Consider the following 13125-nt stretch of genomic DNA (forward strand, 5'->3'; position numbering starts at 1 on the left):
GAGAATCTTGTTCAGCCCCTTGTGTTCTGGGCTAGAGGATGCTCAGTGCCAATCAGAACAATTTTTCCCAAACAAACCCATAGTTACTAGAGGTTTGCAAACTGATTTTTCAGACTGGTAGTTTCAGTTCAAACTTGGGTAAATGTTTTAAAATGTAAAAAGTGTTAGGAAACACTTTAAGTGAACACATAACCACTATTCAGATTCACACTGAACCTCATGTCAGCATACTACTGGATTTACTTTCCCAAGATTACTTTAAAATTTAATGTCAATTTTTGAAATTCTCAGCACAACTTTTCATGTATGCAAGGCCCAGCTGCCACTTAATATGTGGCTGATTTATGTACCCTCACATTTTATGAATACAGCAATGTGTATGAGAGCTCATGCACAAGGGGAAATTTTCTAACATAACTATACTACTGCTCCAGACATATAGATGCAACGTGCAACAGGGACACATGCTAGAATACCCAAATAGGAACTTACACTGTACACCTGTAGCAAAATATAATTTTACCAGCATAATTATGCTGGTATATTTCCTTGTGTAGAAGACGAATGAAGACTTTTGACGTTTAAGGGACTTCTTATTGGCCCTCTCTTTTATTCCTCTGAAGAGCAAAAGCCTGCTCTGATCTTAGCTAGGGTTGTACATCACTGGTTGTAGTGTTAGATGTATCACCACCACTTAAGGCAGAATCTGCCCCCACAAAAGAGACTAACTCTCCACCCTCAGAAAAGCTCACTCCTACTCTTTTCAACGACCATCTGATCCGCTTATTGTGAAGGGATCAGAATTGGGTACGTTGTAGACTATATGCAAGACAGCATCCCTTCATCTCCAAGATGACTTCATGAGCCAGCTGAAGTTCTGGTTTCCTCTCAAACCTTCCATTTAAGACCCACTTCCTCTTGGAGGAAACAGGGAAAGGGAGGAATTTGACAGTCGCCCAAACCCATCTCCACACACATGCTTTTTGGATCCCTCTGCTTTTCTTCATCTCAGCTACAGATTGCATCATGCCCCATCTCTCAATGCTTCAAGGAGCAGAAGAGTGAAACTAACCAAGTGTAAGGAGCAAAACCTGTTTCTCTTCCCTCTCCACTTTCAGCAGTAAGTTTATGCCTCTTCACTTTTTTTTTTTTTAAAGGAGAAGCACATGGTGAAGCACAGACTGACACACCAGAACACGGTGAGTGAGGTAATATCTTTTATAGGACCAACTTCTGTTGATGAGACACAAGCTTTTAAGCTTACGTAATTCTGAAGAGCTCTGTGTAAGCTCAAAGAATTCTCTCACCAATAGACGTTGGTCCTATAAAAATATATCGCTCACCTAATTTGTCTAATATCCTGGGACTGACATAGCTATAACACCACTACCTACAACAATGCAAGGTGCCAAATGTTGCCATTTGAAATGGAAATTCCACAACATGAAGAAAAAGGAAGTACAACTTACCAGCAACATCTAGTTTGAGCAAATGCATGAAACAAAACAATTCTTGACCACTACATACAAAACTAAACCTGCTCAACAGCTGCTCTGTAGGTAAACTTCATAAAAACTGAGGAACCACTTATTGCATCTCAAAGGGAGCACCACACAAGAAACCACTACATATTCCTACATATTGAAGGAAGAGATCAGGAAAGTCACCTGAAAATCGTGCAAAAAATCCAAAACAACTAATCAAGAACACTTGGTGACAGCTAGCCAACATAAAGTAGAACCACCTACTCCATGATCGACACAACTTACATCCCCAAAAGAAACCATGACTACCAATACCCACAAAACGGACAATGCCCAAACATCACCATCAAGACTACTGCTAACAAACTAAAAGTTACCCACATTCTCTGTAAATGTCAGCACAAGGCAAGTTAAAATGTGTTTTTGTGCAAATGTGTAATTGCTGAAATTGTAGCTGTTACATGCAGGCAGGAGCTGGTGCTCACGAGAAGCTGACTTGTATGCAGAGGGTGGGGAGGAGTAGCTCACCCTCCTGGTCTCTCTAATATTCTGAGGATCATATGGCTACAGCAACACTGCATAGAGTCAGACCAAAGCAATTCATGTTTGGCTTTCATAGATACCTTCAGAGTCCCAAAGGATCATGTAACTGCCCTTTAAAATAGGCAAGGGACATTTTTTGTTAACTGTGCCTTTGCAAACAGTTTGTGTTTTACCTCAAGAAACATGGACAAATACAGTATAGTAGTGGTTCCCAAAGCATGGTCCATGGACCAGCCATCTTGAAGATGGGATGCGAGCTCAGGACTCATCTTGCACACAACCTGTAGCAGGGAGCCTGCACTGGTTCTCCAGCACCCCTTCCTGCCCTCCCACGAAGTTGGAGCATCAGCACCAGCTTCCCACTGCATCAGGAGGAGGATGAGCCTTGCAGGCCGAATCTTGCTTGCAGGGGTAGGAAGCAGCTCAACATGCAGCTGCTCCCTCTCCCCCTGGCTAGAACAGCAGCAGCACCGAAAACCACTTGCCTGGAGGCTTTCCCCACTGCTCCCATTGGCTGGAATCACAGCCAATGGGAGCAGCAGGAGGCAGTGGCTGGGAATGGAGAGAGGTATGGAGCCAGGTAAGCATCCCATACTCCCATTCCCTTCACACTGCCACCTGCCAAGGCTCCCCGCACCTCCACTCTGCTCCTGCACTCATTTTGTTATCATGGGTAGTTGGCTGGTGGTCTATGGAAAGGTCTGCCACTCTGCCCGCAGAGTGGGCCTTAGGCCAAAAAGTTTTAGAACCACTATTATGCAGCTATAGGTCATTTGCTGAGACCCTAAAAGCCACCTCCAGAGTCTAACAGACTCAAGATATGAAGAATGACACACACTAGAAGATCAAAGTGAGATTTCTACAAAGCTGAAAAGGAAAGGCTTAAAATTAGCAATGGTGTTCAGCACAGATGTTCAGGGCTTGACAAACGGTGGCAAAACCTACTTGCAAGCCCCGCACTGCACATGTGCACGCTGCCAGTAAACGGGGTGACTGGCTGAAATCTACTTGCCACAGGCGAGTAGATTCAGTGATTTGTTGAGCCGTGGAGATTTTTTTATTATTAAAAAAGTTAATCAGCTAAATGCTTCATTTAACTGTCAACCATGGAGCAGCCCCCTTCCTGGGCTTCGCATGGGGGTAGGGAGAGCTGTTCCAGCCAGCACCGTCTGCTAAATTGCGGGCGGAGGGGCTGCTCTGGCCTGGCCGGATTGGGCCTCCTGTTAACTGGTAAGCATCATGATAAGGCTCATGCTCACCGCGTAGCCAGTTAATCCTGTATATATCCCTAGTTCAGTGCACAATTACTTTGTGCAATCTATGCCTTAATTCACTTTTCAGAAAAGTATCTGAAGTTCACTCAACTGGAAACTAGATTCCAAAAATTGTAAAGGTAACCTGTAAAAGAATTTTAAAACATTTTACTTTTCACTATTTCTTTTTTGGTGTTTAAAGGCAGCCTGAAAAATTGCTTAGTTTTCCAGCCTATACAGGGCTGGAATTTCAAAAAGTAATAATGAAAAGAGAAAGTCTAAAATATTTTCAGTCTTCTGTCATAAAACAGCATAGAAACCAGTTTTTGCTTCAATAACGACCTACAAAGAGATCAATTGTTTTTTCCCCAGGATCAGTTCTACTGCTTAATAACCATTTTCTTATAGCACCACTCAGGTAGAGTGGAATTTTCTGCACTTTATCTATGGCATATTTCTTAATACATCCAATCCATCTAATAAGCTCAAAATCACATACAAGCAAAAAAAGCAAATTATTAATCAAGATCCAAATAAGGCAGGACTTGATTTTTTTTGGTAAGGGAGCCATTTTAAGAAACTTCAGTGACCACTTGAAATACGTTATTTAGTACTAATATGGCTATTTGAGATGACTAAGGACTACAGAACATCTTTTTCAGATTGATATATTGAACCATCTTAGCACCTCAGTATAAATTTGCTTTAGTCCTCTTACTTAAGAGCATCTTGACAGAGGCACAGGAGATTACAGAAGTGGGAAAATCGGTTTAAATTCTGTTGAAATATTAATTTAAGTTGTCAGTTGCTTCTCTGTTAGTACTATTAGAAAAGGTAGAGTTACTAAGATTAGGGATGTAAGCAACTAGCTGACTACCCAATAAGTGTAAGCTTATCAGCTAGTTGATTAGTGACTCAGCTACTTGCTTCCCCCTCTCCTTGCTGCCTCTGTATTAGAGGCACCAAGCAAGAGGGGTGGAGCAGAAGATGGTGTGCAAAGAAAGGCACAGTGGGGAGAAAGGCATGAGAGAGACTGAAGCAGTTTGCGCTTGCACGGGGTCCCAACTGCTGCGCCTCTCCATTTGAAATGTTACAAGAGCTACCCGTGATCCCCGCTGTGCCTCTTCCTTTGAAGTGTACAAGAGCCACAGACGGAAATTCCATTGAGTACTTAATTAGCTGATTAATCGACATTTAAGATCCCTATAAAAGATTAGGCAAAACTTCTACTCCTCTCCCATATCTACCCCTCCCCATGTACTCCAGATATACGTCAACAGTGCTTTCAAAGTCAATTTCACTATTTACCCTGTAGCGCCAGATTTTCTTTATTTGTGTAAGGGCTGGCAAACAGCAACAGTATCAGTCTTAAATAGGAAATTATAGTACAGCAAAAATATCTGTTAGAATGGCTATGAAACAAGACTGATTTTTAAAGCACGATTTCAAGTTGCTAACCTACTGAACTGAGCATTAAATGCAATATGCATTAGGGATGTAACAGTGTAGTCGATTAACGGATTAGCAAAAGCTTACAGGTTAACGATAGACTACACACATTTTCTCCCACCCCTACACTTGCCAGTAAATACTTTTAGCAAGCTGGCCAGCAGTCTGGATCAGTCCTGGCTTGAAACAGGCCTGGGACCTACTTTAAAAGTGTATTAGGAGCCGGGCAGGCAGGTAGCCCGGCTCAGTTCTGGCTCACGTCAGGTTGAGGAGGTCAGAACCCACCCCTCCGCCTGACATGGGCTGCTGCCACCCTGTGCGCTGCTGCCTCTTTATCAGAGGTAGCAGCACAGGTTGACAGGAAGCTGGTCTGAGAGGGGAGCTGATTTTTAAACTGGCTCCCCTCGCAGACCAGGTCCCACCAGGCACCCTGCACTACTGCCTCTGATACAGAAGCAGCAGCAGGGAGTGGCAAGGGGCTCCACAAGAGTAAGGCTGGAGCACACTGGCTGCCAGCCCTGCCTCCGGGACTATAGATAGTGACTAACTGATCAGAATTCTTGAGGTTACTCCACTACTCAATTAACTGATATTTAACGTTCCTAGTATGCATCCTTTATTTGAATCAAATTTTTAATCCTGTCCTTACACATTCTACGAACTATTGGACTGAACAAAAACTTTTCCGGCACAAAATTATGGCATCTGTGTCCCATAGTGCTGGTCCCACAGTTTTAATTTTTTTATTTTAAGAGAAGTTGCTTCTTGCATAAAAATGGTCTGTTGTAATGAGATTCCCATTAGATCAATACCATGCCACTTCTTTGGGCAGAAACTGGCAACATATTTTATGTTGGGAAATAATTTCAAATAGCCACTAAACTGAAAGCTACATTGTACTAGTACATCGGTAGTAATGTTACGTACTTACGTAAATACTTGTAACAAGTTACTGTTGTCAGTTATTACATTTTCATTTGTTTCTTTCCAAATATCAAAAGTTAGTACTCTATTTAAAAATAGCTGCAACATTAAAACTGAAAACTCAGTGAAATGAAGGTTTGTAAAAAACAGACAAAAAAACCCCAAAAAAACCCCAAAACTCAAAAACAAATACATAATCTAAATGTTTTCATGTATACTAAAATGCAACTTCAAAATGGTTAATGAGGTGTCAAATCAAACAAAGGAAGCAAGGATTGAAAGAAAATGCCCCTGTTCGTGATATCTACTGAAAACCAACTGGCCGTGGCAGGTAATATTTCTACAGACTTGCAAGTTCAACTGAATCAGGTATGTGCAATTACAATGCTCTGAGGTCCTGGACTTGCATTTTTCAGCCCTGACTAGTGACAAGAACATATTATAAGAAAACATCAAGGTCTGAACTGTTGCACCATCAAAGCTAGAAACTGATATTTGGATTATTTTAACATTTGAAAGCTGGGGATCTGTGCTTTTCAGTGACAATACAGCCCTCTCTAGCTATAGTGATTGGCGGGACAAATCTTAAATTAATTTGATTGCAATCTCTGTCCTGATGCTTTGATTTTGGCATCAATTTTCCTGAGAGCCACTAGAACTGGAAAGCATTTCAGAATCCCAGATTACAGATAACACATTAATCTAACTATAACCAACTAAGGTGGGAACTACTAAAAAGCAAGTCACAGCTGTAAACAGTACCAATTTGGAGACATATCTTGCCATCTGATTTGGCTAAACTAGTCAGAAGTGGTTACATTTTCAACCACAAACCTTGGACAAGGAAGATGTGAGCCCCTGGACATATTTTTGTTATTAGTCATGTTTATTACAACAGTGCCTAACAATTATCAAGAACAACAATCAAGAATAAAGACCCATTTTGCTAGGCACTATAGATTGTATGGACTGTCTCCTATTATTTTATAATCTAAATAGACTTCTTGATACCAAATTATTTTTAAATATGTTCTAAGGCTCCAGTTAAAAAGAGACTCTAAATCTGAGATTTTAATGATTTATACTTCAAAAATTCCTCAGACCTACACAAGTCTGTGTTAAGGATGCATCTCATCTGCATGAGTAGTTGGTGACAAAGCATATCAGGGAGTCTCCCAACTGCTTCTTAATGTAAGTGATACCATCCACAGTTACAGTGAAAACAAGTTTGGTGGCAGGTTTAAAACACTTTCAAAATAGTTTCTGGTAAAAGTATAATTTTAATTAAAATCTACACATTCTCCTACTTAAAACTTAACAGTTTTGAATTTAAGAGTTTTGTTATTCTTGAGTGTGAACAGTAAATTAAGACACAGCAACAATGTTATATTCCTTTTAGTAAAAATATGTCCAGTTTCTGTAATATCTAAGAAAAAATATGACAAACCCCAACAACTATATTCAATTTGACATATTCATTGTATCATTTCAAGGCACTATGAGTTTCTGGTTGGTGACAAGCTGAAAAGTGACAAGGAGAAAATCATCTATCCAGTCTCAAAATATTTACAATGCCATAATGCTTTTAAGTACACATCAACAGCAACTCAGAGCTTAAGTAAGCTATTTAGCTGTAATCATGCTTGTCATTAGGACCCCAACTGTTGGGAAGCTTGGATGCTGCACTAAACACTAAATTATTGTTCACAGGAACGTCACAACTGAAATTGAGATTTATAAGTTACCTAACACCCACCTTCTGCCACTAACCTTGCTCTCTGGAAGGTTAAACTTCCATCACCTCAACATTTTTTTTGAGTTAGCTGTAAAGTTACTCCACCCTACAGGATTGTGCAAGAACGAAATGCTCAAAACATCACACAACAACGTCCTGCGCCCAAAGAAAAGGATGAGGTAAAAAGCCATCCCTCTACGACATCATGAAAGCCGAGGGTTTCTAGGGGAAGTGTAAACGTAGAGGAATAGGAGCAGCTGGTGTTCAGAGAGAGTCGACGGGAACGTGGACGTGTGTGTGTGTCATGTTATTGCAGAAAGCAAGAGACCCGGAAAGAGCCTGAACTAGGCAAACCCGCCGCCATCTTACAATGCGGGAAAGAAGTTAGACGCCAGGGAAGAGAAACCAATTTGGCCGGGAGGCGGATTGCCCCCTCGGCAGGAGCGAGCCCAGCCCGGGCTGTCGCTGCGATGTAAATAAAGCCACAGCACAGTCGGGCCATCGCTAAGAGCGGTAACGCAAGAGATGGAGGCGATTAGCCCTGCGGCTCGCAATGACACTGACATTTAGCGGCCCTGCCCCGGCCCTCCGGACACCCCACCACGTCCCCGCGGGGCCATGGGCTGCCGGCGGGTTCACCGCGACCTTCTCGGGGTCTGCGACAAAGAGCGCGCCGGGGCGACATCGCTCCCCCTCCCCAACTCGCCCCGCGCAGGCAGCCCGGGCCCCGGAAGGAGATCAGCCGCCCCCCGCCCGCTAGGCCCCCTGCTCCTCGCCAGAGACCGGGGCGGAGGGAGTCACTCGCCCCGGCCGGAGACCGCCCGCACTCCCCAGCCGAAGCCGGGGCGCCGCGCACACCGCAGGCGACAGGGCCTGTCCCCGCGGTGCGGGACGCAGAACCCCGAGCCCCAGCGCCGCCTCCCCGGCCCGCCCCTCGCTCACCTTGTTGATGCGTTTGAGCGCCATTGTGTGTGTGTTGCCGCCGCCGCCCGCCGGGCCTGTCTCTGCGCCGCGGTGACTCCGGGCTCCGCTCGCGTTGACGGGGAGGGGGGGCAGTTGCGTCTCTCCTTCCTCCGGAAACAGCCAGGGGCGCCCGCTCGCAGGGAGCGCAGCCGCCCACAGCCTCCGCCCGACGGGCGGGTCCGGCCCCTTCTCCGGAGATCGCCTGGCTGCCACCGCCGCCGGCCCGCCTCGGAGAGGACAGACGATGCGCTGAGCCTCCCCCACCACGGGAGAAACCGAGCTCAGCCCCCGCGCACTCCCACCACCGGTGGCGAGGCCGAGAAAGAAAGGAGGGGCGAGCAGGCACCGCCCCCCGCTCCCGGGGCGGGCCACTAAGGAACCTCGCCCAGAGCCCCCCCTTCCCTCTCACTGGAGCGGGGAGGGACGCGCTAACCGCCGCTGCCGCCTGCGAATCCGCGCACGCGCTACTGAAACTAGTGGGGGGGGGGGGGGTAAGACAGCCCCAGGCTCGTGCAAGGCCGGTGCACGCACCTTCTATAGTTGCGGGTGGGGTGTGAAGAAGAGGGAAGGCCAGAGGGGTGACTCTCGCGAGAGTAAGACTGCAGGCGTCCCAGATCTGGGGGCGGAGACCGAACGCCGCTTCTCCAATCAGAAGGGCGTGCTCCCCCTCTTCGCGGAGGCTGTGACACAGGGGCTTCCGGCGTACGAGACCGGGCTAATTTCCCCCATCTCCCTACGCTTGAGTGGGCGGTTTGTCGGTTATGGAGAAATCCCCAGAGCGAAAGCTCTTGCGGGGCCTTCGAGTCTCTCGTTGTACCCGGCTCGTCGTGGTCACTCGCCCGTCCCCGCCTCTGGGGGGGGAGGAGGGGAGTTCGTCTGTGCGTGTACACAAAATGGCCGTCGCGACCGGATCTACGTTCGTGAATCGCTAAGGCGCAGTACGGCGCTGGTATCCCTCCGCGCAGCCGCTGCGAAGGGGAAACAGATCCCAGTAAGGCCAGAGGGGGCGAGCGAGTGGCAGGGATGCCCCTCCCCTTCCTGTTTGTCTCGCGGGCCCTCGGGTGTGTTTCCAAGTCCGTGTAGACACAGCGGAGCACGTCGAGGTCGGGCTCGTCCTCCGCTGGCTTCACTCGTCACAGCCCTGCGGTTACTGCTGCTTCGCTCCGGCCGGGCTGCGGGGACACCGCTCGCAGGAGGAGGGCCCGTGCCCCACGCTGCAGCCTGGTCCTGTCCCCCGCCTTCTTCCCGCTCGCTCTCTCCCACCCCCACTGTAACCGGGCTGGGGTGGGACAAGGCCGCAGGCCGGGGACGAGGGATGTGAGAGCCAGGTGGAGAGTCTGAGGCGAAGCGGGTCGGAGCGCTGGAAGGCCCCAGGCTGTGGGGTGGGCGGGTGAGGGGGAGGAATGGATTCAGGTTGTAGGGTGGTGCAGGCCGGGCTGGAATGTGGGAGTGTAGGCTCTCGGGTGGGGGGGGGGCTGGGGAAGAGGAGTTTGAGGTGCAGGATGGGATGGGGCTAAAGTATTCAGAGGGCCAGGAGAGTTTCCAAGCTGGGGCAGGCAGAGTGGGTTGTGACGCCAAGGGCAGTGCATGTGGGAGGGAGCTTAAACGTGGGGCATAGAGTGTAGGAGATGGTTTGGAGTAACAGCCCCAGGTTGTGCTTACCTCAGGTGGCTTCTGGGAAGTAGCTAGTATGTCCCTCTGGCTAGATGGTGTTTTGGCCATGCAGCTCTATGTACCACCTCTATCCACATGCACCGCCCCTGCTGTTTCCACTGGCCAGAGTTCCCAGCTCATGGAGTTGCAGAGCTGGTGCTGGAGGCAGTGCATGGAACTCCATGGATGTCCCTATGCCTAACAGCCAGAAGGATATGCTGGCCAGCTGCACCACAGGGAGTTGGGTAGGGAGCTTGCCAGTTCTATGCCAAATGGATTTTTAACTACTGACCAGACTGTCATCACCAGAGTCCCTTTTCAAGTGGGTGTTCTGTTTGAAATCCAGACATCGATAGGTAACGCTGCTTACTATGACAGCAGTTCTTTGGCACCTGAACTTGCATTGCCTTAGTTCTTCAATACCCTCAATTCCCACTCCCTTTGGGCCATGTCACCCTCTCCCCAGTCCTGCCACTGAACTCTGCAATTAAAGAGTTAAGGTGTCATTATTGCACTTTAATTCACTCCTGAACAAAAACAGGGATGGACAAATTGGAGAATGTCCAGAAAAAAGCAACAACTGTGAATAAAGGTCTAAAAACATATAGGAGGGAAGATTGGGGAGAAATAAGGGTTTGTTTAGTCTGGGAAAGAGAAGATTGAAAGGGGACATAATAGTTTTCAAGTACAGAAGAGGTTGTTACAAAGAGGAATGAGAAAAAACGTTCTTAACCTCTGAACTTTGTTTCTTGTCCTATGTACTTAAATTGCAGCAAAGGCAGCTTGGGTAACAATTTGTCAGGGTAATTGAACATGGGAATAAATTGCCTAGGGAGGTTTTGGAATCTCCACCATTGAAGATTTTTAAGAGCAGGTTAGACAAATACCTATTAGGGATGGTATTAGAGAATATTTAGTCCTGCAATGAGTGCAGGGGTCCTAACTAGATCTCTCTGGAGCTCTTCCCAGTCTACCATTCTGTGGTGAGAATTGACACATCACAGGACTATTATTTCAGGCTGCGTGCAGACAGGCAGACAATTTTTAAGGGCTACCTTTGTTAATCATGAGGACTAGAAACCTTACTCTTAAAAAAACAGTTTAGATCTTGGACAATTTGATTCTGCCCAGGCATTCACAAATGTTTCAAATGGGCCAGGTGTTTGACAGTTCTGCACTGCAGTGAATTCTGCCTTTGAGTGAATATTAAATCCTGATGTCTCCAAAACACAAGCTCTGTTTTGTACTATGTGATCACAATTTATCTTGGGCTCCTGTATGATCTTCAGAGACTGAGGTCAGAAGAAAGTCAAGAATCTGGAGGGTAGGTGTATGGTGCACACTACTAGGCTCCTCTGAAAATGAAACACGAGACCCCTTTAGCGTGACCAGAGTGCCAATACCAGAGGCTTTGTCTTATATAGGCAATTATGCCTCCCTCCAAAAACGTGTCCCCATTTTTTGTACTTGCTATCTGGTTACCTTAGAGCTCTTGCACCAAGAGCAGAGAGGATGGTGGGAATGGAATGAGAAGCTGTCTGTAGGAAGGTAGAGGAGATGCTGAGATTTGGCTTATTTATAAGTAAGGATGTTAAGAAGCAGGTAATTGACTAATTGTGTAGTTCATACAATTTGTATCGACTACATGATTAGTCGATAAGGGGAGGTTGGAGTTCTGGAGCAACTCCGGCTGTGGCTCCGCAGTTTAAATATAGTGGGAGCCGGGCTGCCATCCAGTCAAAGCACTGCTATGGTTCAGTCAGCACGCTCCACAAATTCTAGGTATACAAGAGGCAGCAGCCCAGGCGAGAGGACAGGGAAGGCTGCCACAAAGTAGTCCCTGTCTGCAGTGGCCCAGGCTGACTAAGAACATAGGCTGCTCCAGCAGCAGCCCCTGTCTCTGGACAAGGGCTGCTGGAGCCAGCACAAGCTGGGACTGAGCAAGTTCTGGTCAGTCCCAGCTCAGGCTGGGTCTGGGACTGCTGTGGTTCTGTATTTTAAATGTAGCAAGAGCTTAACTGGCTCTTACTACATTGAAAATGCGGAGCCACAGCAGAAATAGGTCCTGGACCAGATCTGAGCTGGGACTGAGCTGGGCTCACTTAGGTCCTGGACATGGTGTGAGCCAGGACTAACTCCCATTATAGCTCTGCAGTTTAAGTGTAGGAGCCGGACTGCCTGCATGCCCGACTCCTACTACATTTAAACTACAGCGCTACAGTGGGGGTAGCTTCTGGACCCAGTGTGAGCTGGGACTGAGTGCCTTCCCTTATTGACTAATCATGCAATTGATACAAATTGTATTGAGTACACGATTAGCCAGTTACCGGCGTCTTAACATTCTTATCCCTTACTTCCACTCATCCCAACTTCCTTTGCTATGCCAGTTCTTGGGATATGGAAGTATGGAACACAGGTATTTTGTTCAAACCTGGTGGCTACGTCTAGACTGGCATGATTTTCCGCAAATGCTTTTAACGGAAAAGTTTTCTGTTAAAAGCATTTGCGGAAAAGCATCTGTGCCAATCTAGACGCGCTTTTGTGCAAAAAAGCCCCGATCACGCCATTTTCGCAATCAGGGCTTTTTTGCGCAAAACAAATCTGAGCTGTCTGCACTGGCCCTTTTGCGCAAAAGGACTTTTGCCCGAACGGGAGCAGCATAGTATTTCCGCAAGAAGCACTGATTTCAGACAGTAGGAAGTCAGTGTTCTTGCGGAAATTCAAGCGGCCAGTCTAGACACAGCAGCTGTGTCTACACTGGGCCACTTATTCCGGAAAATCAGCTGCTTTTCCGGAATAAGCTGCGAGCTGTCTACACTGGCCCTTGAATTTCCGGAAAAGCAATGACGCTCTACTGTACAAAATCAGCCGCTATTCTGGAAAAACTATTCTGCTTCCACTCGGGCATAAGTCCTTATTCCGGAACACTGTTCCGGAAAAGGGCCAGTGTAGACAGCCCAGTAGTCTTTTCCGGAAAAAAGCCCCGATCGCAAAAATGGCGATCGGGGTTCTTTTCCGGAAAAGCGCGTCTACATTGGCCACAGACGCTTTTCCAGAAAAAGGGCTTTTCTGGAAAAGCAGCCTGCCAATGTAGACGCTCCTTTTCCGGAAAAACTGAAAA

General features: G+C 46.9%; 1 protein-coding gene across 2 annotated transcripts in view; it reads right to left on the reverse strand.

Moving 5' to 3' along the window:
* Window positions 1-8858, reverse strand: part of UBE2D3 (ubiquitin conjugating enzyme E2 D3) — a 30278-nt gene extending 21420 nt beyond the window's left edge. Inside the window, exon 1 of one of the 2 annotated variants that reach the window (XM_006126894.3) lies at window positions 8331-8858. In XM_006126894.3, the coding sequence (XP_006126956.1) occupies window positions 8331-8354 (24 nt within the window). In that variant the 5' untranslated portion in view covers window positions 8355-8858. The remainder of the gene's footprint in view (window positions 1-8330) is intronic. The other variant, XM_006126895.3, reaches the window with a different exon arrangement.
* Window positions 8859-13125: the final 4267 nt, after the last annotated feature.

This window comes from Pelodiscus sinensis, chromosome 5 (genome assembly GCF_049634645.1).
Source record: "Pelodiscus sinensis isolate JC-2024 chromosome 5, ASM4963464v1, whole genome shotgun sequence".
In the NCBI taxonomy this organism is placed as follows: domain Eukaryota; kingdom Metazoa; phylum Chordata; order Testudines; family Trionychidae; genus Pelodiscus; species Pelodiscus sinensis.